Raw genomic sequence first — 26,869 nt, 5'->3', positions numbered from 1 at the left:
ACTCCTTCAGTGTGTCCTTTAGTGCACGTTAGTGTAGGAGATTAAAAACAAGTGCACACGCTGGGTTACTAAAGCTATGAATAAAATCCCTCTACCAAAATCAAAAACAGAAGAATTTGTTCAATAACAGCTAATTCGTGACCACTGTCTTCACACTAATAAATAATACATAACCTCCCTAACAACACTGGCTTCTGTAAAGACACAAAAAACAATGTCTAACTTTTCTTGTTTGTTTCTCAAATATGTATACATAGTATGCATGTACGCGCGTATGTGTCTGCACATATATGAGCATGCATGTGAAAGGTTAATATGAAGCACATTCCTCAATTGTTTGCTATTTTATTAACTTACACAGACTGAACCAATTTGATTACTTAGTCTAGTTCAATGGTTCCCAACCTTAATGGTTCCTAATGCTTTAACACAGGTCCTCATGTGGTGGTGACCCCCAACCATAAAATCATTTTCGTTGCTAGTTCATAACTCTAATTATCCTATTGTCATGAATCATAATGTAAATACCTGTAAACTTTGATGATGTTACACAAACTCAAAGGAGTCTTGATCTACAGGTTGAGAACAGCTTTCCTTGGGGATTCCTGTCTCTGCACTGGAATCATACTAGGCTTACACATGGTCACCCAGCCTTTATGGGTGCCCAGAATCTGAATTCCAATCTTCAAGCTATACCCAAAGCTTCTTAACTTTAGATATCTTTACTTGTTTTGCACCTAAAACACTATTTAGAAGCTGGTAAGATATTTTCAAAAGAAGAAAAAGAAGGACGGATGGCCCAAAGATAAAGCTAGCTAATTAAACCCTAAAAATATTCTTGGTGGTTAAAGTTATTATTTAATAATTTGCACTTCTTTGGGAATTCCTGCCATTCAGCACATACTTTCGATTTTTGTACAAGGCTGGCTGGTTACTTTCATAGCTTCTTTCTTGGGTCTCATTGGACACCAAGAACCATCTTCTTGGAACTTGATCTCATCTACATCAGAACAGTCACTGAGAATTTCCATGAAAAGCCTGTAAATCAATTAGAAGTACATACATGTCATAATAGTCAAAGATGGAGTAAGAAAATAGTATACACTAAAAACAAAGTAATAGTGCAAAACTTAAAAAGAACTTTTTTGGAACTCCAATTACTTTACACTTTATGACAATTACAATTCCTGTTTATGGGAGGGAGGCAAAATGATGGAGGGACGGATGGGTGGGTGGATGGATGGATGGACAGATGAACAGGAACAGAAATCAGGACTATTACTGCATATGATCATACTTAGGCACACATATATACACATAATTAAAAAAGTAAACCTTTACTAAAAAGACTTATTAAAAATCAGTTCATATAATTTGCCCAATCCTAAAACAAACAATATAATAAATAACATTTAGAACTTAACTCCTGAGTCAAAATAACCTAAGCACAGCCTTAAAACTTAGCAGCTATATAATGTGATCACATTAACCACTTGCCCTATTACTACTTAGTGCTTTGATTTTTTTAAGACAACGTCTCATTATACAGTCCTAACTAGCCTTAAATGCAGAGATCTGCCTCATCTGCAGGCTGTGTTTTGTTGTGTGTCGTCCCCGCCCCCATCTTTCCACCTATTTCTTTTTTGAGTTGTTTGGCCACAGTTATACCCATAGATACACTTACCCATCTAAGATTAGACTTTCATAGGCAGCCTTTTTGTCACAAACAGGACAAATCCAGGTAGGCTTCTTCTCATTCATTTGCAGATAAAGGGCAGCATCAAAACACTGCAGATGTGTACAAGTCACTGCACGGCATGGGATTGTCAGCCTCATTTTTCCTAACTACAAAACAGAGAACACAACATGAAAATGAGCTCAAATAAGACAAGAAAGCCTTCAGGAGAAAAAGGGTATTCATAAAGGTCTTAAGAACCAACCTAAATTTGTTTTCATAAAGATATTTTTATAGTTTTACTTATGGGTAATCTCAATATTTCTGAAAGATCACTTCACTTTAGTAATGTGCAAGTCCAAAGGCAGAGAAAGACACACACCAAAGCAAAACAAAACCCAAGCCTGCATCTTACCTGGCCCCTAGTCTCTCTATTAAGGAAATCACTGTTAGACAATTCTTGCATGCCCTTTTGTGAATGTTCTAAGCAGAAATCAAATATATATTTTACAACTCATTTTCTCACAAATGATGGTGCATTTTACAAAATTTTGTACCTTACTTTTACCCATTAACTACTACATAAATCTGTATAAAAAAAAGTAACCACTAGAAGTTAGAGAGCAAGATCAATGGTTCAAAGCACATACTGAAGCTGAAGTGACCTTAGTTCACATCCCAGGAACCTCATGAGGTGGCTCACAACCACCTGTAACTCCAACTCCACATGCCTCTGACCTTCATGGGCACCTGCCTTCATGTGAACAGGAACACATGAACACACGAACGAACACACACTTTAGAAAGTAAATCTTTTTTTAAGCTACCACAATACAAAGACATCATGGTTTACTTAATTAGTACACTAGTGGTGTAGACACTTAAGCGTTTCCCACCTTGTATCACTATGATGTTATAAATTAAGTACCTCAAAATGAAATTATTTTTGGATCAAAAAGAACTCTTTGTGATCTTTGAACAATGACAAACTACCTGAAATAGAGTAATCTAATGATTTGTAAAAATCATACATTAACGGGCTTGATTCCATTCAACCATTATCACCAGTGTTAATGAATGTTTGATTTCCACCAGTCTGGCTGGTAAGAAATACTTCAAGACAGTTATGAACTACATTTCTCTTATTTTCAGTGTGAACTGAAGCTTCTTCTACTTTTAAGAGCTATGTATGTTTCTAAGAACTCTCTATGCACACCCTTTACTGATTTTTTCACAGTCACTAAACTTATTCAGAGCTCTTTACATATAAGCTTCATGTGTAACATAAATTTCAAAGAGTCATGAAAACTTTTACAATTTACTATTATATAATCAAATGTGTCAATTTCCAGTATGTTTCTATATAGCTATATCTATATTGCTCTGCTTACTTCTTAGAGAAGAGGTCCACAGATACCCACACCTTCATTAGACCAGGTGAAGTTTCCTTTTATAACCCTTAAGACCTCCCCACATGTCATTACAGAAAACATCTCCATTTATGAGCAGTTTCTAACAAAGGATAGTATCTGTGTCTATTCCTTTATTTCCCCAGTGCTGGCTCAATACCAGCTCAAAGTGTTCTCAGTGTTTGTTGACTAGGTAATAGAATGTATAAGACTAGAAAGGAGACAGAGAAAACAAGGGCAGGAGAAAGGATTCTTAAAAAGTTAGTAACCTAAGCCATGCTGTGGTGGTACACACCTTTAATCCTAGCACTTGGGGGCCAGAAACAGGCAGAAGGGTCTCTGTGAGTTCGAGGCCAGCTAGTCTACAGAGTGAGTTCCAGGAAAGCCAGGTATACATGATGAAACCCTGTCTCTAAAGAAACAAAAAAACTAGAGACCTCACCATGTAGAATTAACCTGAGTTTAACAGAAAATCCAGTCTGTTCTCTTAAAGCATGCATTTCCTTGTTCTTTCTTTGAAAACAGATTACCCCTTCACTTTCCAGACTCTACTAAAGTTAAGAGCAACCCATAGTCCAGGAGCCACAAACTTGGTTTCTATTTTGAGATAAAGCTGTAAATATTACAAGAAACTACAGACAACTAGACTCCTGAGAGACAGTTAGTAGAGTTACATGCATATCCAAATGTTCCTCATTGCCATAATGCACCTCTAGTTTTTTTTTTGTTGTTGTTTTGTTTTTTCCTTGTTTTTTTCTGAGACAGGGTTTCTCTGTGGTTTTGGAGCCTGTCCTGGAACTAGCTCTTGTAGACCAGTCTGGTCTCGAACTCACAGAGATCTGCCTGCCTCTGCCTCCCAAGTGCTGGGATTAAAGGCGTGCGCCACCACCACCAGGCCTGCACCTCTAGTTTTTATAACATTAAATAGAATACTGACCTAAGAATTTAATCCCTATATTTTCTGATTTTATTAAATTTATGTCCTACTCAGAATCGAAGCTGACTAGATATATAACATTTTCAAGTATAAGATAAACAGTTTTAAGAATTTTTCTAAAACCAAACTATCTCTGCAATCTTAGAAGGAATCCCTGTATTTATGTAGTATTGGTATAGTCTCTGGAATAGTCATATTCAATTTAGGAATCCTGCATCAATATAAATGAGTTTTTTTACACTATTAGTGTGTGGAAAAAGCCATGAAAATAAGCTGAGTAAGTTATACTAACTTACTCAACAAAACAGACAGAAAATAAGACAGTGTAACTACTAATACAGTTTGATAACTGAAAAACAGTTTTTTAAAAATGGGCTGGAGAGATTTAAAAAAAAAAAAAACTGGGTGTAGTAGCATGTTTGTAATCCCAGTGCTGATTACTGGGTTCACTGACCAGAAACACTGCCCAGAGGCAAGTACCAAGTCCCAGGGAGATCTTTGCTCAAAAACTCAGAATAAATAGTTCCTGAAAAAAATGACACCTTAGGCTTAGGTTGCCATCTGGCCTGACATGCAGATAGACATGCTCGCTCGCTCGCGCGCGCGCGCGCACACACACACACACACACACACACACACACTTTCCAAAAAAGCTTCATGGGCTGGAGAAATGGCTCAATGGTTAAGAGCACTGACTGCTCTTCCAGAGGTCCTGAGTTCAATTCCCAGCAACCACATGGTGGCTCACAACCATCTGTAATGAGATCTGGCGCCCTCCTCTGGCGTGTGGGCATACATGGAGGCAGAATGTTGTATACATAATAAATAAATCTTTAAAAAAAAAAAAAAAAAAAGCTTCATAAAGATAAATAAACAAACAACATTTATCAAGACAGCAGAAAAAAGTCTATTAGAAATCAGTGCATTGACATTTTAGCCCAATCTGGCAGCAATTGTTGGAAACAAAATTGGAAGGATGACAGTTCTATTAGTGACCCTTTGATTTGTGTTAACTATGCTTGACCAGGATCCTCATCTACAAAATAAATATAATGCCTCACTCACACCCTGCTTCAACATTTACATGTTACAGAACCCAACAATTATTTTCTTCCCTCTCCCTCTAACATAACTTCTCTATTAAATTTTCACAAAGCACGTCTTACAAAGGTAGCAATCACCAAATGTTATCTAAACTACACTAGAAAGTCATGACTCACAGCTTTTCTCATAAAGATCTTCTTGTCTGAAAGGCTTTCTTCCACACACTTCATTTTACAGAAGCTTCAGCCACATCCTGACACTCCTCCACCCCTTCACTTATCACTACATGTAGTCTGCCTCTTTTTCATGGGATGTGTTCTCTAACTAGACTGTTTTTCTCTCAGTTAGCTCAGTGCCAACCACACATTACGCAGAGGATCTCAGAGCGGCTGAATGATTTCTCACCTTACTCTATGTAAGGAGATAAGAAATAAAAATTACTGTGTAACTTTAAGAGCGCACTAAAAAGACAGTCCACACATCCTAACTCATTAAACCAAGACCATCTATTAGCATTTACCAGACTCCAGTAACATTGCTATTTATAGTATTACATGCATTCTGATAAAAAGAATATGCAAACGAAGCTGCATTCTTTACACCATTAATTATGACAGGTTTCTGAGCCTAAGGCTTCTTTCTTCTCTTGTAAGTTACTGCTTTATAATTGCTTAAGATACAAAATACCCTAACACATACTCATGAAGATATCTAATAGAAAAGACAAAAATTTAGAATTCTATCAAAATATTCTTTTATCTATACCCACCCTAACTTTTATAAGATAACTAGTCATTTATGAAATGCAAAATTGATCAGAATATTTTGTCAGCTTACTTACAGGACACATCAAGGACACTCGAAGACTAGTTGTAGCAATTTCACTATCAGGATCTGCAGTAAGTTTTTCTTTAACTTTAAAAAGAAAATGGTAATAATAAACTTAGAAATTATGATAATATTAAGAAAAATTACAGAAAATATTTGAAAAGTTCCAACCCCCTTTGAATAGGTGAAGAAAGACAAAATGTTGACTATTAATGTAGTAAAAACACAACCACATTTCCATAATTAGATTAAGGAACACCAACAGGTTAAACTCTGCATCACATGCTGAATTTTTAAGATTTTAAAAATTAAGGCCACTGAGAGGGAAGAGTTATAAACAAAAAAATCATTGTTTTAGGATTTAAGAACACAATTAGGAGAGGAATAAGGAATGGAGCAGGGGCCTGGACTTTAATGTTTTCCAACACATACTCATTACATTTTTATTAGACTGCATTAGCTGTTTCCAACAACTGGTAAAATTGCAGACAGAAAAGCTATATTCTTTATTTCCTCTAACAACTGATAACAATGTAATAATGTGTCTGAGGTTTCTTTCACTAAGTAACTAATTCAAGTTACTTGCTACAATCACAGGAACATATATACTATGCATATGGGAGTGGGATGTGTCTGTGTACACATATATAGTGTATATATGGTATGCATGTGTATGTATATACTAGTGATTAATATTACTGTATATTGTTATGTATGTAAGGACTTTCCTTCATCAATGTGTCTCATGTTTAGTCTTAAAACATTACTTACTTAGCGCTCTGGAATGATCAGGATTCCTAATACCTTTCATTTTTAATCTCTGTAATAACATGGCTGATGTGAGCTGTCGTACAAGATATACAGACATGGAGTAATTCTATAAAAAAGAAAATCTGTTTTAAGGACAAGACAGTTTTTTAATAACTTATATAAAATACAAATGGAAGAAACTCCAGACTCTACAGGTAACACTCAAATAAGCCCCAAAAGAGAGTCAGCAACTGGGACAGGAACAACATCAACTAAGCATTTGGGAAAGCACTGGTTTTTCTCATTGTGAAATTACATTTCAGTCACTTGTCATTTTAAGACTTCCATGAGTGGTAAACAGCGGGGACAAGTGCTTTCAGATTATGTTTTCTAACTTAGCAAAATGAGTAGCTTGGGGCCACCCTGAGAACGTTCCCTCCCATGGCAACTAAAATTTTGTTTTTATTTACTTATATAACAATGCTTGAAAACGGTTCACACTGCATAAACCAAGTTCAATGACAGTGTTCTAAATTAACACTTCAAATTTAGAGTGCTAAAGTTCTAATTCTTTCAGAAGAGACTACCTGTTACACGACCTCAGGCAAATTACACCATAAAGTCCATATTAGCTTTTTCTGAAAAAAAGACTAACAAGTTAACTCCACTGCTAAGGAGCATTTTACTAAGGAAGGACAAATAAAACACAAAAACAAATTACAAAGATAAAAACCAGGAGCAGAAAGCTCCTATGTCTGATTCTAATCCTAGATATTATACAAAGAAACTGCTGCTAACTATTTATACAGGCCTGAGGGCTAAAATACTCTGCTTTGCCTCTTCACTGCATAACTCCACTCAATTTCACAATGGAGAAACCATTAAATAATTGCCAAACCAAATACTTCTAAATATTTTTGATGTTCTTTTAAGTATCCAAATTCCAACAGCATTGCTTAAATTTTAGGTTCAGTGATCACCTTAATTAAAAGTGTTTCCATTATACAACAAAACTAGGATGTCTGCAAATTTATTTAAAAATTTAAGTTATTTACAGATCTCTAATTATCTTTGTAGCTAAAATGAAACAAATAAAAAAAAACCTACAATAAACATAGAGCTCAATTTCTGGCCATGATACAGGAACATCACATTTTATTTCCATGAAATGGGAATACGACAGTTAATACTCAAAAATGTTTCTACTGTCTATTGTATAAACAACGAACTCAATACAAACTGTCTGCTTTAGCCAATATCATAATTGATATCCTCATTTTGAGACTGAGCATCAGTAGAAAGTCATGCCCATCAACCTGAAGCAATTCTGATTATTTTATGACATGGGTCTGATCTTATCTGACCTACTAGTTGCTTACTTAAAGGCAAGAACAGATACCTGATTTTTAGTGCTTTTTCTTTTGTTTTTTTGAGACAGGCCTTGGCTGGCCTGGAACTTGCTTTGCAAACCAGATCTGCCTGTCTCAGACTCCTTAGTGATGGGATTAAGAGTTCGCACCACCAAACCAGTCTAAGAAAAAGCAAGGGGGGGAGGGGGCTGGAGAGGTGGCTCAGAGGTTAAGAGCACTGGGGGCTCTTTCAGATGACCTGGGTTCAATTCCCAGCACCCACATGGCAGCTCACAACTGTCTGTAACTCCAGTTTCAGGGCACACAGGGGACACAACACCCATGACAAAACACCAATGGAAAAAAAAGAAAAGAAAAGCTTCTGAGGTTTTGCTTTTTAGACAGGTTTCTTGAACTCACAGAGATCCACCTGCTGCTGCCTCCCAAGTACAAGGATTAAAGATGTACACCACCAACCAGCTAAGAACAGGTTAGTTAGTAACAGATCATTTTTAAGTTAACCATTTCCCACAAAGACCAATAAGCTGTTTTTTGATCTTCTTCATAAATACATTTTCAGGTTATAAAAATACTTCTTAGACACACATCAAGCTTAAATTAAACCACTATTTGAAGAAATATAAACATACATATATTTTCACTGTAAAATGAAAACCAAATTCATGAAATATTAAAGTTAATCTCCACATTATCATCACTGCATAGAAAAAAAACTGCTTTTCAGAGGTTATAGTCGGAAAACAGAAGGAAATAACGTTCTTCAGTTTCAATGTGAAGCATCCCTCATCAGCCCACGTGTTTGAAAGCTTGGTCCCCAGGTGGGAGTGCTGCTTTGAGGCTGTGGAACCTTTAAGGGGTAAAGCTGAGATACAAAGCAAGGAGCTGCTTTTCCACCGCACCACGGTGAACTCTATCAACTCCAACTATGAATCACAATACGCTTCTCTTCATTGAAGGTACTTTTATCAGGTATTTTCAGAGCAACAAGCAATCACTATACAAAGCTGGCATCCTAAAAAAGAAATCAACTCCCAATAAAGACACGCTTTCATCCTACCCAGGAAAACAATTCTTACCTTTCCAATTTCTGATGCCCAAGAAATAGAAATCTGATTTGGCACAGCTGAAGACAATCTAACTAAAGATGTAATATTCAAGGGACGTCCAGGGCGCTTCTGTTCAATCCCATTTTTAGGTGGTGGTGCATAGCCCTATAACAAAAAATTAATTCTAAAGGTTCTGTATGACTTAACCATTTTCTTCAAGATACAAACAGGACCTTGCTTAATTTTTGTTACATTATTTTTATTTTGTCTTAGATACAAATATACCAGAAAAATAAAAACCCATATTCCACCATTTAAATTAATGTTGACATTTTGGCATACTGGCTAATGAATCTTTTTACAGAAAACCAATCTATACAGATAAATTGATACCTCAATAATAGCTCGTCTAAAGGGGGGCTGTCTCCTCTTGCCTTATATTCCGCTCTCCACCCAGCTATATCACGTCCTGTTTTCGCCTCCCAAGCACTGGAATTAAAGGGGTGAGCCACCACCACTTAGCTCTGTTTCTCTTTTAGATTGATCCAATCTCATTTAGCCCAGGGTGGCCTTGAACTGCCTCTTTCTCCTGAGTGCTGGGATTAAAGGTGTGCACTACTGTCTGGCCTCTATGGCTAACTATGGGACTAATTCTGCACTCTAATCTTTGATAAGCTTTATTTGCTATAGTACAAAGTATCACCACAGGTTTCAGCCATGTTGAACTATATACCTTACAAAAGATAAAATTCAGACTAGTACAAAAGCAGAGCTACAGAATATACCCAAGTAAAACAGATCTTGCGAACATCCTTAACTGTGTCTTGTCACGGCACAGGTACTGTGTCTGTCACGGGACAGGTGTTGGGTTCACAGGGTCCATTGGAAAGAAGACTCAGAGACACCTTAAAAATGAATTTAGCAGGCCGGGCGGTGGTGGCGCACGCCTTTAATCCCAGCACTCAGGAGGCAGAGGCAGGCGGATCTCTGTGAGTTCGAGACCAGCCTGGTCTACAGAGCTAGTTCCAGGACAGGCTCCAAAGCCACAGAGAAACCCTGTCTCAAAAAACCAAAAAAAAAAAAAGAATTTAGCATCTCGCAGCTGTAGGGAGATCCAGGCTCTAAGGACCAAAACACTTTTCCTTCACCCAAAGCATTACTATTGTCCTCTGTATTTACACTTTAGCCAGGTGATTTTCATATGCTCAAAAGAACCTGGCAAGCTTCCACAGGGAAAATGCCAAGTGTAAATTCTCAATAAAGGAAGGTACCAACCACGGTCTTCCAGGTTTCCGTTCCCAATCAACTTCTGCATAGGCTTTGTATCCTTGGGAACTTTCTCAGACAAGATTCTCATAGAGCACCAAGAGAAATAACAATGTATCAAAAGATAGATTAGGGCTAGGTGTTAGCACTCTGAAGCCAGAACAAAGCTGTTGGCTCAATCAACAGCATTGCCCCATTCTCTCCAGTCTGCATAAGGCTCAGCTTTTATTTCTTTAATCATTTCTAAAATGTGGCATCTGTAGAGCCAAGAAGAATCTGAGGCAAGTGCTGGAATCTGGAACTGGAGTTCCAGGCCATTCGATGTGACTTGCCCTATGTGAAAACTGAAAACTAAACCCAGGTCTTCTGCAAGAGCATCAAGAGTTCTTAATCACTGAGTCATCTCTCTAGTCCTTGGGTTTGGACTTTTGTGTACAAAATTTCATAGGGAATGTTGTGTCCTTCTATGGTACCACATCATGAAGCAAATGAAAGCTACTTGTCCCATTTTCAATGATTCATCAACCCAAGAACTTTAATCTGCGCAATAAGATTTCCCATCAAGGGGGAAATTTCTCCCTCAAGCTGCTTTTACCCAGGTGTTTATATTATAACTGCAACAGGAAAAGAAACTCAGACTGTTGGTGAGTTCCAGGTTAAGCAAGAGACTTTGTCTCAAAAAAAAAAATTAAATGGAGAATAGAGGAAAATATCCCAATATCAACCTTGGGCACATGCACACCCACACAGAAATTTAAAAATTAAACATGTAGCCAGTTCAGTAGATAAACACTTGCTGTACAAGTATGAAGACCAGAGTTCTGGTTCCTGGAACACAGGAAAAAAACATGGCAGCCTCCTAGGATCACAACACTCAAGAGGAGAGACAAGATTCCCGGAGCAAACTGGCAGGATTTGGTAGCTCTGAATTCAGTTAGATGCCCTGCCTCCAAACATAAAGTAGAGAGTGATCAAATAAGACACCAAACATGAACTTCAGGCCTCTACATTCATGGACATATTCTCATCATTCTGAACATATGTCAACATGTGAACATAAAATACTACATACTTGCACATAACATACATTTAAAGAAAAAAAATGAAATCATCTTGAAGTGGGTAAAATAAAGGTGCTTTTATCACGTACTTGATATGTGGGAGTTCGAGGACACAATACTATCAAAGCAATTAATATTTCTTATTCCATTTACTTTGTGCATGCAATATAGCAGCCATCTGTAATGGGTCTACAATAATATTGTAATAGAGACACATATGTAAGGACTTATGTTAGGTCATAGACAAGTTATGTTCAAATTTACCATGGAAAATTCCATAATCCTATCAAGATTATCCCTGCAGGATCTGTTTTCAGCAAACTGAGATCAAGGCAAGAACAAGTCACAATCTTTTGTGCCCTATTAATGCCTTTTACAATAAGGTTAAGGTCCCACAAGCTCCAGAGCTCAATTCAACCCCCAAAGATCCACTGCATCTTTGAGGCTGTAGTATGCTTACAGGATTTCATGAACCTCAGAACCCTGCCAAGTACAAAGAGACACTACATTTCATTATCCCAATGACCAGTAATTGGGGAGCAACAGGTATTTTGAGCAGTTTTTTATCAGCTCCATGTGAGCTTGTCATCTGTTCCCTAAGATTTCTCACATCTGGTGACACACATCTGTAATACTAGAGCTCAGAAGACAGGCAGGTAAATTATAACTAGGACAGCCCAGTCCACATACCACGTGTCAGGCCAATCAGGTCTCAAAATAACAAGAAAGAAACTTTCATGAAGCATGTGGAGTTGATGCAAAATGCCAAGCGCCTGTTGCTTTCCCTCTTTGTGAAATGTGTCTGTCTTTCTCCCAGTACTCACATTCTTCCTGATAGTATCCCTGGCTCAAGGGTGAGTGTCAGACTCTTCAGACAAAGGGTGCTGTATACAGAACCGCTATCTCTACAAACAGCCTAACGTAAGGACTTAAAAGTTGTTGGTGTTTTAGGGCAGACACCAACATTGTCTTAACAATGTCATAGGAATATTCCAAATATCTCATTTATTTTGTCTCAAAATGTCCAGAAGAGTAACAGAGACATGTCATAGTGAAGTTACAGACCTCATCCATTTAAATACTAAGCCAAAGCATGGTACTGACTGGGCCATTCAGAGTTTTGTGAAACTTACAGATACACTGCACAGCCATCACAGTTACTATAAAAACTCCAACAAATTTAGGAAGATCTGATACACTGCAAACAAACTCCATCAATGGCAGTCATATATAACAATGGATAGGATGAGACTGAGTCTATAAACACGCAAAAAGGCTCCAGTTTTATCTTTCTTCAAGGACAGTAAAAGAACTAGACAACGAAGAGTCCAGCAATCTTAGCACATACTACGAAATAAAAAGTAAATGTAGGGGGAAAATAATCACATAAAGTATGCACAGAATCGTCCTATGATTTGTGATTTTGCCAGGCTTCCTTTTTTCAAACATCCAACCATCCAACTGGTCATCCTTCAGCTCAAAGTAGAGGTGCTTTCTCCCCTGATTCAGATGTTTGTGCAATATACTCAGAAAAAGACAACTCTTCTGAATGTTAATGCTGAAGTCAGAAATCCAAGCCTTGAACCTTAGATCCTTCTGCCTCAGGCTTCCACATGACAGGATTCCAGGTGTGTTGCCATGTCTAACTCACATGGCTTTTGAACATGTACAGATCATGTAAGGTAAGCAATCCTCCCAGACCGTGTGGACCCAGATCCTTTAATTTCCCCTTTTGTCCTCAAAAGACTATCTCAGGCTTCAGTCTCTCAAACATCTTCTACAAGAGTCAGTTACTGGTACAGCTGTGCTTAAGCTCCGTAAAATTCATTGAGTAGGGCAATAAATGTATTCGTCAGGTAAAAGAGCTTGCCATATAAGACTGGTGATCAGAGTTCAATCTCTAGAACCCATATAAAGATGGAGGGAACTTAGTCAAAACTGTCATCTGACATCTACATGTTCACCATGGCACTCCTATGTAAGCACATACACACAAATAAAATTCAAGGGACAAGTGATTTTTCAGGTCCCATAGCAATGAATAAGACAAATGACACACTTAGCAACTATGGAAGGTTGGTTTTCTTGGGGGTAGAGGGTAGCTTAGGTCATGAACAGTAATAAGCACTTGGTTCTTGGAGAACCTAGTATTTCCGGACTGCACTGTATGACTTGCTCAGCTACTCAAAGGAATTACTCACATAGCCATTCAAAGTCAAGTCTCAAGCCTAGCAGGGATGTCACATAGCTTCTCTAATAGCTGCTTTTGCTGAAAAGGCAACTTGGAATAGCAGTGGAGTCACGGCACATTTCCATGACAACAAATGTACACCTCTGCTTTGTAGTGCTCAATAACTAGGCATCCCCCCCCCCCCACTTCTGAATTACAGTATTGGTAGCATTCTACATACCATTCCAATTTAGTAATGTATTCCAGTCCACAGTGGGAAATAATACATAGTACAGTTCAACAACTGAAGAGTTATTTTAAGACCCAAGGATTTGAACATTCCAGTAATCTCAGCCAGAAACATGCTATCCAAGTTCACACTATATATATTCCAGAAGTTGCCTCATTGTTAGACAACAAGCCGCCAATCAATTATTCATTCCCTGGGATCTGAAGCATGATTCTTTGGGATCATCAAGGCCAAGCTTAGAATCCTGGATTCTGTTGCTATTTCTGCTTTCCTTGATAGAATCTACAGGCCAAACACAGCTAATCCAGAAATTCACTACAGCATGTTTTTGTATGCTCAAGTGCCCAAGTTCAGCAGTTAGATATGACCCGAGCCAGTCAAAACTTGCTTGAATTCTAGAACATTTCAGGCTTATCCTTTTTAATCTTCCTTAGGCCCCAAATCAGCCATTTAGTTATCCAAGAAGTTATAAGCATGTCTCTAAAGGAGGCTAGAAATATTAATTAGTACCAAGTTGTCACTGTTCCCACCCTTGCCAGTGTTTACACTAAACTTACATAAAAATCTGGTGAACTGAAAGCAACTTACAGGCAAAGGGAAGAGTTTCCCATTTACTTTTATACACAAACTATTGGGATAGTTATCTTCTTGAGGGCAACTGGTCTCTGCCAAGCAAAGTCTGTATTTAAAAAAACATAAATAAAAAATTGTTAGGGAACCAAAACATGCTTACATGTTTAAAATTCCAATGCACATAGCAATTAGGAAAATATCAAACTCACCGAAGCTGAACTTGGACTGTATAATCTCTCCTGCCACCTGGCAAAAAATCCCTATTGGCAAGGAAAAAAAAAAGGGGGGGGGGGAAGAGATTAAGAAAGAACAATAAAATTTCACAGACCAAGGGCTGAGGACATGACTCAGTAGGCAATGGTTCAGATCCCAAGCACCCTGTTAGAGCTGGGGTGCTGTTTCAACAGTGAGCAACTACACCCACCCTATCCCAACCCTTGCAGGGGGCAGGATTTATGGAGACAGGATAATCCCTGAGACTTGCTGCCCAGCCAGTATAACTAGAATAACAAGTTCCAGGCTCACAGAGAGACCCTGGCTCAACGAACAAGGTAGAGACAACAGAGGAAGAAAACTAACATTGACCTCCAGCAACCACACAGACTGTCATGAGTGAGTTCACGGGTGATCATGTACACACACACACATTTTTTTTAAAAAAAATTCAAAGTGACACTAACCAAACAAACAAAAACAATGCAATAATTATAACTCCTACATACTAATCATTCTTCACATCAGTTTTGAGGTATATTTTCAGTTCATGGGAACTTTGGTGATACAATATTTGCTTTAATACATAACAAATTTAGCCTGAAAAGAACATTCTAGGTTCTGGAGAAATTTACCAAATTAATCTACATGCTTAGTTGTTCTTCACCTTGATTGAACATTCTAAACCACTTGGAGACTTTTTTGTATACTACAGTTTCATTCATCAGGTAATTCTTATTGGCTTGAGTATATCATAGCTTTTAGAGCTACACGGGTGATTCTAACATAGAATTAAAACTAATGCCTACAGTTTCAAAATGATAATAAGGGTAATTTCATAACCATGTATCAAACCACAAACACAGAATCTTTTATTATTTCTGGAATATTTAGTATCAGAATGGAGTCTATACTGAAGATGAACTGTTATTTTTTAGGAAACGATTAAACATGCAGAATATCAGGTCTTGTCTCAGACCTATACAATTAGAATCTGCATTTTCACAAGATCTCCATGAGCTGGAGAGATGGCTCCATGGTTAAGAGCACACAATGCTCTTCCAGACACCAAGATTCAATTCCCGGCATCCATATCAGATGGTTAACCTTCAGGCAGGAGCTGATGTGATGCAGAGACCATGGAACAGTGTCATTAATTAAGAAAATGCCTTACACTCTTACCTACAACCCAACCTTATGAAGGTATTTTTCTCAATTAAAGTCCCCTCCTCTCAGATGACTCTATCTTGCGTAGAAAAACAAAAAACGAAAAACTAGCCAACACACATGGTAGTATATGCCTAAAATCCCAGCACAGAGGTATGAAGATGAGAAATCTAAAGTTATCCTTAGCTAACCATCAGCTTTGGGTCAGCCTGGGCCTATATGACACCCTGTCTCAAAAGAACACTTTTAAATTCAATATATAAAATCTGATAAAAATGAAGTATCACTCTTAACCATTGTTCTACATGTTGGATTGTACCAGGAAAAATATTAGAGTAGTCCTTTAGCCTTTACCTTGCTCGCTATTTTTTATTCTGTAGTTCCCTGGAAGGCACGGCAGTAACTACTTAAACTCCCTAATCCCAAATTTTCTGACCTGGGGCAAACGAGTCAACCTTTCTATATTCAATGTCTTTACATTTAAAGACAGAAAAATCACTTCATCAAGTTACTGTGATGACTCAAACACAGTCATTCAAATAAATGCCTGGGCTTAAGGTGGGCACAGGAGTGTAAGCAGCTGTCTCCTGTTCCAATTGCTTCCCTTTCTTCAGGTGGCTTACATCTTCCTCAAGCATTTCTTCAAAATACTCCAATATTCTATATATTACTGACCCCTTCTAAGCAATTCTTGATTAAATCATTCAAATATTCCACTTACTCAAGTCAAACAATTCATTCTTGGACCTGAAGATTCAAAGGCAAATGAAACAGTTATCCTTAAAGATGCATGCTAGTAGATACAACCAAAATAAAATGTGACAATTACTACAGGAAAAAGGGAAATCTAATTGTCTTAAAAGATCAAGCTACGTGCCACAACCAAATTAGAACACATGGCGACTGTACAAGAATAATTCTCTTTCTGTTTAGTGCTTCCAAGCATGAGGGGATTCTGAACCAGAGACAGACTGATGAGAACTTTGTGAGGTTGGGAGCACATGAAAAAGAAATGCCAAGAGGCGACTGCAGAAAGGCACAAAATGCACAGCGCTGGAGGAGAGGGGACTGGAAGCCATCCCCCAGCCAAGAGAGGGAAGGCACAGAAAACAGGTGAGAGGAGCTGCAGATGACAAAATACAAAGAAGGCCTGCAACGCAGGTTTTTAAACACCAAAGGGAAGGGAAAAAAAACAGATTTTTTTTTTGATTACATGGTTACTGGGGGCTGGAGAGATAGCTCAAGTAGCTTGCAACAACTTATAACTGTGCACATGCAGGCACACACACACACACACACACACACACACACAAACTCAGTAAAGCTTCCTAAGACACAAAGATTAACAGTGATCGTATCTCCTCACAGCAAATCATCTGCCATGACTAAATTAGTTTTTTTAATATAACACCTTGCAGTGCCAATGGAAATTTTATTTAAATAATTCAGTTCATTAACAAGACTGCAATCTGCCGTTAATCCCAACATTTAAGAGGCAGAGACAGGTAGATTTCTGTGAGTTCAAGGTCAGTCTGGTCTACAGAGTGAGTTCCATGACAGCTAGGGGCTACATGGAGAAACTATGACTCATAAAACAAAACAAACCACAACCAGATGTGAAAAAGTGATTGTCATTCCATATCTCGCCTTGTCCCTAGCAATCACTCAGTGTTGACCTTAAGCAAAGATTTATCACTAGATAGATGTTAATGATACATTTTTATATAAAATGTACTTTTTCTTTGTTGGCTTAGTAATATATCAAAACTATTACAAACTAGTTTATTTATGTAAACATTACCCTGTGAAACCTCAAACTTTATAGATTATAAAACCTTGAGTTTTTTTTAAGATATATAATTTTGTCAGGCGGTGGTGGCACATGCCTTTAATCCCACTTGGGAAGCAGATGCGGGTAGATCTTTATGAGTTTGAGGCCAGCCTAGTCTATGGAGTTCTCGGACAGCCAGGACAAACCCTGTCTTGAAAAACCAAAAAACCAAACAACAAAAAACATTATGTAATTTTAATTAAAACACTATGATTAATCATCAAATCTACACACTTTCAAATGTTAGGTGGATATAATCACTTAGAAGCTCAACAATGCACACTTACATAATAAGGACTGACATATCTGTCTATAAATACATATATGTTAAGCACAGAATTTCCCAAAGTTACTTGCTACAGTATCTTTTCTCTTTTGTTAAAAAAAAAAAAAAAAAAAAAAAAAAACAACTCATGCCACATCTCAAAAACATTCTTAAGGAAGAGGTAATAAAAGACCTCTCATTTGATTTCAAATTTTCCCTCTACTTTTCCCGATGGCCCCAGGACGTAATTTAACCTGCGAACCCTCAGTTCTCTAATGCTCAGTCTTTTAAGAAGGCAGTTTTGATGGCTGCTAGTGCTGCCCTGCAATAGAGCACTTGCTTAGCCACCTCTGAGGTTCCCTAGTGCCACAAGGGAAAGAAAAAGGCCATGAATAATGTATTAACAGCAAACACAACTGTCTACTTTTCTCACCCTTTTAGAAAAGGTTGTTTTTCTGAGTATTTTGTCAGCACTTATGTAGTGTACTACTTGTATGCTTGTAAGGCACCAGAACCCTGGAACTGGAATTACAGCTGGCTGTGAACCTGGTGAGAGCTACAAACTAAACCTGGGTTATCTGCAAGAGCAGCAAGCTCTGAACCATTGTGCATTTCCCGAGGACCTGCAAAATGACTCCCTCTTTAGCCGGAAATGATCATACTACAGACTTCCCTTCTCTTTCCCTTTTATCTCTTAAGTGCACTTTTGCAGAGAAAGAAAATGACTTTGAGTTTCTTTTCACCTAAATTAAATGCCACAGGACCTCTTTTTTCCATCCAACTGACAAGATTAACAACGGTATTTCTCCTGATTGGGGGTATTTAATATTTAGGCCAGGGAGGGTGACTGAACAGCTAGTTTTTCCCTGAACTATTCTGGGTTTTGTGGTTTACTGGTTTGTGGTCTTAGGGTTTCTATTGTGCTGATAAACATCATGACCCTAACAATCTGAGGAGGAAAGGGTTTATTTCAGCATATAACCTTTTTTTTCCTCACATCGGATGGGTAATGTGCCTACTTCATAACAAGGTTTAATGGGTGGCATGCTCATGAACCATGAAAGGATCCAGCATATAACTCTTTTTTTTTAAATATTTATTTATTTATTTATTTATTTATTTATTTATTTATTTATTTATTTATTTATACAATATTCTGTCTGTGTATGTCTGCAGGCCAGAAGAGGGCACCAGACCTCATTCCAGATGGTTATGAGCCACCATGTGGTTGCCCGGAATTGAACTCAGGGCCTTTGGAAGAGCAGGCAATGCTCTTAACCACTGAGCCATCTCTCCAGCCCCAGCATATAACTCTTAAGTAACAACATTTCACTGCTGAGGGAAGACAGGGAATGAACTCATCAGGGCAAGAACCTGGAGGCAGGCGGTGATGCAGAGGCCAGAGAGAAGTACTGCTTATTCAGCTTGCTTTCTCACAGTACCTACAAACTGCACCCAGGGGTGGCACCATCCAGAGAAATGGCTGTCCTGAATCAATCAGCAATCAAGACAATGCATTGCAGGTGTGGTGGTTTGAATGCTTTGTCACCAGCTAGAGGAACTATTTGGGAAGGATTAGGAAGTGCATTGCTGTCAGAGTGGGTGTGGCCTTGCTGGAGAAGGTGCGTCACAAAGGGTGACCTTAGAGATTTCAAGACCCTGTGTCTGTCTCCCTCTTTTCCTCCTCCAATCTCTCTGCCTACAAATCAGGCTACCAGTTTCTGCTCCAGTGGCTACATGCTTCCTGCCATGATGATCACTATGATCACTGACTAAACCTCTGAAACATAAACAAGACCCTTTTAAAGCTGGCTTAGACATGGTGTTTCACCACAGAAACCCTTAGGCCAATCTAGTGGGACTTTTGAGTTCCCTCTTCCAAAATGACTTTAGCCTGTGTCAAGTTGACATAAACCTGGCCAGTACTTTTCTATTTAAGACAAAGTGTCAGTATGTAGATCAGGTTGGCCAACTCACAGAGATCTGTCTCCTGAGTGCTGGGATTAAAGACAAGTGCCACCATGCCCAGTTCAGCTTTTGTTCTTAACCAAGAATCATTAATGTTATTCACATTTAGTCTCAAAAATGTTTGTTTAGTTACTTTATCTTTAGGCTATTATCAAGTTCATTTTTACTCTGAAAGAGAATCTCCTGTAGCCAAAGTTGGCCTTGAATTTCTGATCTTCTTGCCTCTACCTCTGGAGAACTAGGCTCACAGGCATGCACCACCACGCCCAATTTTCACAAGATCTTTTATTATGCTGCCCTATTTGTAATAAAATTTCCCTTTGAAATATTGAGGGTGATAGGAGCCTTTGACCAGCACACAGAAGATACAAGGTTTGTTTCCAAGCACCAGAAATACAAATAAAACAAAAAAATATTCTGGCATATGTGACTAAAAGATGCTTGAGGTTTAATTCAAAGGTTACAACATTTTCTAATATACAGTATCTACTACTTGACTAATCTTTGTCAAACTATACTCATATTAGTTAAGAAATAGTCCAATTGGGACTTGGCAACAGGGCTCAGTGGCAAAGGCACTCGATTCTAAGCCTAACGATCTGAGTTCAGTTCCTGAAGCCACATAACAGAAGAGAATTTGAATTCTTGATATTCTGACATCACACATGTACCATGGCATTTGCCACACACACACACACACACACACACACACACACACACACAAATAAATGTATAAAAAAGTTTTTTTTTAAAAAAAGTAATAGTCAACCTTTATAGACTGAAATGTGAGCCCCACAGTTTATACATGGAAGTCTTCACTCACAATATGACTGTATTTGTAACTCATTATCGATGCAATTAAAATTCTTAAGGTAACAGACATGGCATCATGACACTGTCATATTGTATAGTGGAATGTATTACAGCAGAAAAAATTCATGTGTGACACAGGAAAATGTATAAGCCCCAAGGAAAGGCTTTTAGAGTAACAAAACATCAATACCTCAACCTTGGAATAAACTTCTATTTAACTCACCCAGTTATTAAGATAACTCTAGAAGATACACACATAACCTTTGAGAGAAAATGTATTTAAAATATTCCTCTTACCTTGATATGCATATCTCTCTAACTTGCTGAGGTGTCAAAGCAAAAATAAAAAACTTCTCTTGAAACCGTTGAATACTGCTTTGAACTGAAGAGGGAAAAAAATTTATTAGCAAATAAGCACCTGAAATAACCAGGAACTTGAGAAAGTGTTGGCTAAATCCTGGAATGTTCAAGGTTAAATTTAAAACTCTAAACTTCAGTATTGTGTGAAATTGCATTCATATTTAATTCTAAGTAGTTATCCAAATGAGCTTACTTTTGAATACTTGATCATTCAGTATTCTAAAACATTAACTATATTGTGATGTCAAAAATACAATAAAATCATTCAAGATGACATTTCATTCCAGACTATCTCATGAGTCAGAAAAACTCTCCCAGTAATGTAATACAAAAAACTGATATTTTGAGTAATTTCTTTATTGTTTCCTATTCCAGTACTTTATATTTAATTACTCACAACAAAAAGAAAATCCAAATTTTCAGAACTTTAGGTAAATGTGGTAAAAAGCAATTATTGCTTATAAAAGATAACCTTATAAATTGCTTATAAAAAGAATTACATGGCAAAGTCACACTGTTAAACTACATTATTAAAAGCTAAAATGTACTGATAACTTCACGAAGAACTGTAACATGTCAATACTGCTGAATTCATTATTCACTGATGTCCTAATGTTCATTATAAGCACGGAAGCACATGGTTGCAATCTTAGCACTCACTAGGCTGAGACAAGGGGATCCTGAGTTCAAAGCCACCTTGGGCCATATACTGAGTTCAATGCTACAGAGGGCCTGTCCAAAAATAAATAAATAACAGAGCCCACTGACATATAGGAAGGGGAACTGACCATGAAATACTGCAACATCACCCAAGAGAAAGCAAAAGTAACGTCTGTATGTTAGTATTGTAATTATCCCAGATCATGAACAAGGTGACAACTAAAATGTCTAAAGTCAAAAGGCCCTCCTTGTCAGTCATACCAAACCAAGAAAAATACTAACTTATTGAATAAAAAGCATGCACACCTTATTGCAGAATTTATGCTTCTTAGAAATATAATAATGCTAATATTTTCTCAGACTATCTCTAAAATGAGGAAAGAGAGGGGCTGTTTAAACATTACATGTGAAGCTGCTTTACATTACACGATATAATTACAGGACATAAAACAAAGTAAGAGTTTCCACTTCCTCAGTTCCTTCTTGCTCTTCTGTTCCTTTTGTATGGTTTTCCCTTTTCCTCTGTTAATTGTTAAGTTCATCCACGACCTCTTAACTATCAAATCTAATACAATAACCCATATTATGATACTGCAAGTGACCACAAAGTGATCAGAGGCTATAAAATGATTGCTTAGTACACACAAGGCCCTAAACCTAATCACTATCACAAAGTGAACCAAGTAAACACATACAGTGTTTCCATCTTATTTAATAGTATAAGCACTGGGTTTCTCTAGTCATAAATCTGAAAACATATAACACAAGTGCAGAGTGCCCAAAAAACAACAAAGTAAAAATGAGGTGTATGCACGCACACGTGCAAACACACACACACACAACATAAAAGTTTAAATCTTTCTCAATTAATATGAGTTTTTTTACTTTTTATGACTGTTTTATAAACCAAATGTGAAACACATGTGAAGGTGTATATTTCTGGTAATCTGTATTAAGTCTTTGAGAGGAAGAGAGGGAGGAAAATGAGGGATCTGTCAAGATGGTACGGTTGTTAAGAGTGCTCGATGTTCTTACAGAGGACCAAAGTTAGACTTTTAACATCCACATCAATTCCAAAAGGTCCAAGACCTCCTTCTCACTTTGAGGATACCCGCATGCACTCAAAAAAAGTAAAATTTGGGCCAGATGGTGGACACCTTTAATACTCAAAGGCAGAGGCAAACAGAACTCTGTGAGTTCAAGGCCAGCCTGATATACATGGTGACTACCAAGTTAGCCAGGGCTACATTATGAGACCCTTGTCTCAAAATAAGTAAATAAATAAAATATTTCAACGAAAAAAGCTATTGTCTGTTATATGCATTTTGCCACCTACTTGACAATAATGACTCTGGCTTGGTAAAATATTTATAGATAAAAAATTAGCATCTTAACATACCTTGTTAAATATTCTAAATAAAATATAAAGTCTGTTAAGCCATCCAGTCCATTCTCTGGAAGTATTATATTGACATATTGTATTAAGCTGGCTTGTATTTTGGCCAAGACTGCTCTCTAGAAGTTGTACTCAGGTTAGGAGTGGTTTGTAAAGAGATGTAATAGTTAGTTTCATTAGGGGCTGAAGAGATGGCTATCAGTTAAGAGCACTAGTTGGTCTTCCAAAGGACGGGGGTTAAATTCCCAGCATCTACATAGAGGTTCAACAATCTGTAACTCCAATTCCAGGGGATCCAATGGCCTCTTCTAGCCACCATGAGCAACAGGTATGCATATGGTACACGGACATAAAACTTTAAAAAATTTTAAAGTCTGATAGGTAATTTGTGGCTCAGTTTAGGCTAACCTGAAATAGTGAGTGAGCTAATGTATTACATCATCTAAGACTGTGCTTGGCTTCCATCCCCATCAATCACTGCACCTGTCATCAAAGATCACTCTTTTGTTCTTTATTAGATTGTATCTCTGAATCAAAAGTAAATGGGTGTTAGAAAGAAGACATGATGAGGTCCTCCTAAAATTCAACAATGAAAATAAAAGTAGCCCAATTCAAAACTAGGCAAAGAATTTGAAAAAACTTTTCTCCAAACAATGTACCAAATAGCTAATAATCACATGAAAAGTTCTCAATTACTACTCCTAATTAGAGAAATCCAAGTGAAAACTTTAATTCTATGCTACTTTATATCCATTGTGTTGGCTACTATCCAAATAAAACACTCCTCCCAAAAACCAGAACATTTTGGCAAGGGTGTGGAGAAAATTCTCATGCAAATCTGAGTCCACAGCAGAGCAAGAAAGTGTACTTGTTGTGGAAAACAGTACCGTAGTTGCCTAAAAATTAAAAATAATTACCATATAATATAACAATTCTACTTTTGGATAGAGATACTTATTGTCATGTTCATGAAAGTATTATTATTCATAACAGCTAAACTGTGAAAGCAACCCCATGTCCAGACAGAGAAGTGGACAAGAAAAAGGCAGTTTTACACAGCGGTTTGCAGCTTCAAGTGCTAAGTAAGGACAAGCATGGAGGACATTATATTAACTGTGAAATAAGTAGCAAAAGCCATACTGTATTATCTCACTTACATGAGGTACTTATAGTGAAAATCAGTTAAGAAGGCAGAAATGTGGCTGTCAGAAGCTGGAGGAGAAATGGAGAATGGCAGCTCTATGGGCTCAGAGATTCAGTTTCACAAGGTGAAAGGAAATAGAGATGGAATGCTGATGAGTCACACGAGAATACACTCTGAAAGCCGGGTGGTTGTGGCTAAGCCTTTAATCCCAGTACTTGGGAGGCAGAGGCAGGCGGATTTCTGTGAGTTTGAGGCCAGTCTGGTCTACAAGAGTTAGGTCCAAGACAATAGCTACAGCAAAGTCCTGTCTCGAAAAGCCAGCTGAGGAAAAAAAAAAAAAAAAAAACACTGCTTGAAATAAAAGGTGGTATTAAAGTTCAAAAGTTTATAAAGATGCAAACAAAGGCTAATATTTACATACAATGGTAACTGGAGAAAATAAGGCCATTATATTATCAAATGCTATCAAAATATCAAACTATATTTTTGATAATTTGGTTCTTCCAAACAACAGATGTCATCACTATATTAATAACCAACCACTAAAAAAGTCAACTAAAGAGGTCAAAGAATTGAGATTTCTTGTATCTGAAAAATAGTGAAATGACGTCAGAATTATGAAAGAAGGAAATAGCTACTAATAGTCCAATTCCCAGAAGTCCTAATCTTGACTTCAGTATTCTTTATCTTCCAGAGTCCTATAGTTTGACGTATTCTTCCCTGTCACTGCCCATTCTTACTGACATCACTGCTCATGTCTACCACGCCATCAAGTTCCCATGAGAACATGCGTGGAGTTAGTCCTCTTCAGCATGAGCTCCATCACCATTCCTCTGCTATAGGCTCCCAAGTCTGAATAAGCCATGTCTAAATTCCATTCGATACAGCCCTCCATCAACAACAATCTTGGCTCTTTTCCTAGCAAACCTATACTTCACAAGCCTCCTGAAGCCTAATTACTTTCTTCACTATTTGGTTTTACAATTATCCACTACAATTTCAACTTCTTTGATTAGTAAAAGCTCTCTCCTTTCTTGACATAAATTCCAATTGTGTGTGTGTGTGTGTGTGTGTGTCATTATAAGTTTCCTCAAGTCTCTATAAGAAAGCTTAATTGAATTCCCCATTAGCTAGGGCAATACAAAATCTGAGCATAATTTATAGTACTTAATCATAACTACATACTCAGTTGTTACTCTGATCTTCTCACTTTTCAGTTCTGGGGATCAAATTTAGGGCCTCACACGTGCTAGAGAAGTACTTGAACCATAAGTTCCAGTCCAAAACCCTGCTATACAGTTTTACACACCCTCTCTGACATGTCTTGCTGTGTAGTCCTTTTGCCTCAGCCTCCCAAATTATAGGAATGTATACCTTGCCCAGCTTTGTTTTTCCTTTTTCCCTATTAATAACTCCTAAACTACATAACATTCTCCCTAAAGTCATCTCATATTTCTTCTACCTTCCCTACGATTAGACTACATGGCCACCTCCAAATTAATATTCATTAATTATCTGAGTTATTAAGATATGTTTGTGTTTTTATTTATTAAAATAATTTAAGTCATTCATTTTAATGGATTTAACAATAATGAACATATCACTTTATATTCATTTGATCATACTCAGGAGCTTACTGAGCATATCCTAATATGAAAGACTTAAAAGATATAAAAAGAAGCTAACCTACTAATATGACAATCCTTGAGATTAGCAAGGATTTAAAAAACAGTATTACAATGTGAGGAACCAAGAAAAACAATACAAACACATGCTGTTAGAAAAAATAAATTAGCACAAAGCCTTTGAAGCTGTTACTAAACTTCACTGAACATCAAAAATTTAAATATTCATGCTCTTGGGCTCAACTTTTCATCTAGGCATTTTTAAATCTTTCATAAATATATATACTCAGAAATATAAGTAAAATGCTCAAAGATGAGATGTATATAGAACTGTAGGAATAGTGCCTGACATTTCATACACTAAAATATTCTAAGTGAGCAAAAACTGTAAATGTACAGCAGACTTCTGATAGCACCAAGGTAACAGACCAACTATAATCTAAAGACAGAATATACACTTCCAAAAGCACTAAGAGACTGTCCTGGTGAGAATCTCTGTAGGGCAGGACTCACAGCTATCTGAAAAAGAATAATAACCCTCCTCAACAGGAAGACAACGCAATGGCCCTACAACTGCAAGTCTTTTCAAATAGAGAATAGGAAAAAAAATAAACAATACATTTAGACATGGCCAATTTTGAGATGTCTCTGCCTGAACCAGAAATGAGATCCTAGGAGAACTTCCCTTCCTGTGTTTCTGATGTTTATCATCTGAGAAGAATGGAAGAAAAGGAAAGTATTTGTTTATGGAAACAGTAACAAACATGAATACAGAGAAACATATGAACAGATTATTTTAGCTTGAGGATAACGATAAAAACAGATTATACACATTTCTAGCATTATAATCTGTTTATGAGCAAGATACAGGCTTTCTTAACTACTTTCCAAAATAAAGTATCTCCAGCTGAACATAGTGGCACATCCCTTTAACCCCAGCACAGAGGCAGCAGTAGGTGAAATTCTATGGCCTTGAATTCTAGAACAGCCAACGCTACACTGAGAGACCCTGTTTCAAAAAAACAAAACTTGGAATGCCCAATATAAG

At 37.4% G+C, this 26,869-nt stretch overlaps 1 protein-coding gene across 6 annotated transcripts in view; it reads right to left on the bottom strand.

The window, feature by feature from the left end:
- The window catches only part of Pias2 (protein inhibitor of activated STAT 2), an 88,563-nt gene that overhangs the window by 18,655 nt on the left and 43,039 nt on the right, over positions 1-26,869 (bottom strand). For all 6 annotated transcript variants that reach the window (XM_050151571.1, XM_050151576.1, XM_050151575.1 and 3 more), the window contains 8 exons: positions 20,934-21,018; positions 14,589-14,639; positions 14,395-14,485; positions 9,090-9,224; positions 6,665-6,770; positions 5,907-5,980; positions 1,685-1,845; positions 905-1,038 (listed from right to left, as the gene is read on the bottom strand). In XM_050151571.1, the coding sequence (XP_050007528.1) occupies positions 905-1,038; positions 1,685-1,845; positions 5,907-5,980; positions 6,665-6,770; positions 9,090-9,224; positions 14,395-14,485; positions 14,589-14,639; positions 20,934-21,018 (837 nt within the window). The remainder of the gene's footprint in view (positions 1-904; positions 1,039-1,684; positions 1,846-5,906; positions 5,981-6,664; positions 6,771-9,089; positions 9,225-14,394; positions 14,486-14,588; positions 14,640-20,933; positions 21,019-26,869) is intronic.

The sequence above is a fragment of the Alexandromys fortis genome, unplaced genomic scaffold (genome assembly GCF_014885135.2).
Source record: "Alexandromys fortis isolate MF-2015 unplaced genomic scaffold, M_Fortis_MF-2015_v1.1 scaffold_71, whole genome shotgun sequence".
Lineage (NCBI taxonomy): Eukaryota > Metazoa > Chordata > Mammalia > Rodentia > Cricetidae > Alexandromys > Alexandromys fortis.
The sequence above is the reverse complement of the archived record's forward strand: the minus strand, read 5'-3'. Positions and strand labels throughout refer to the sequence as shown.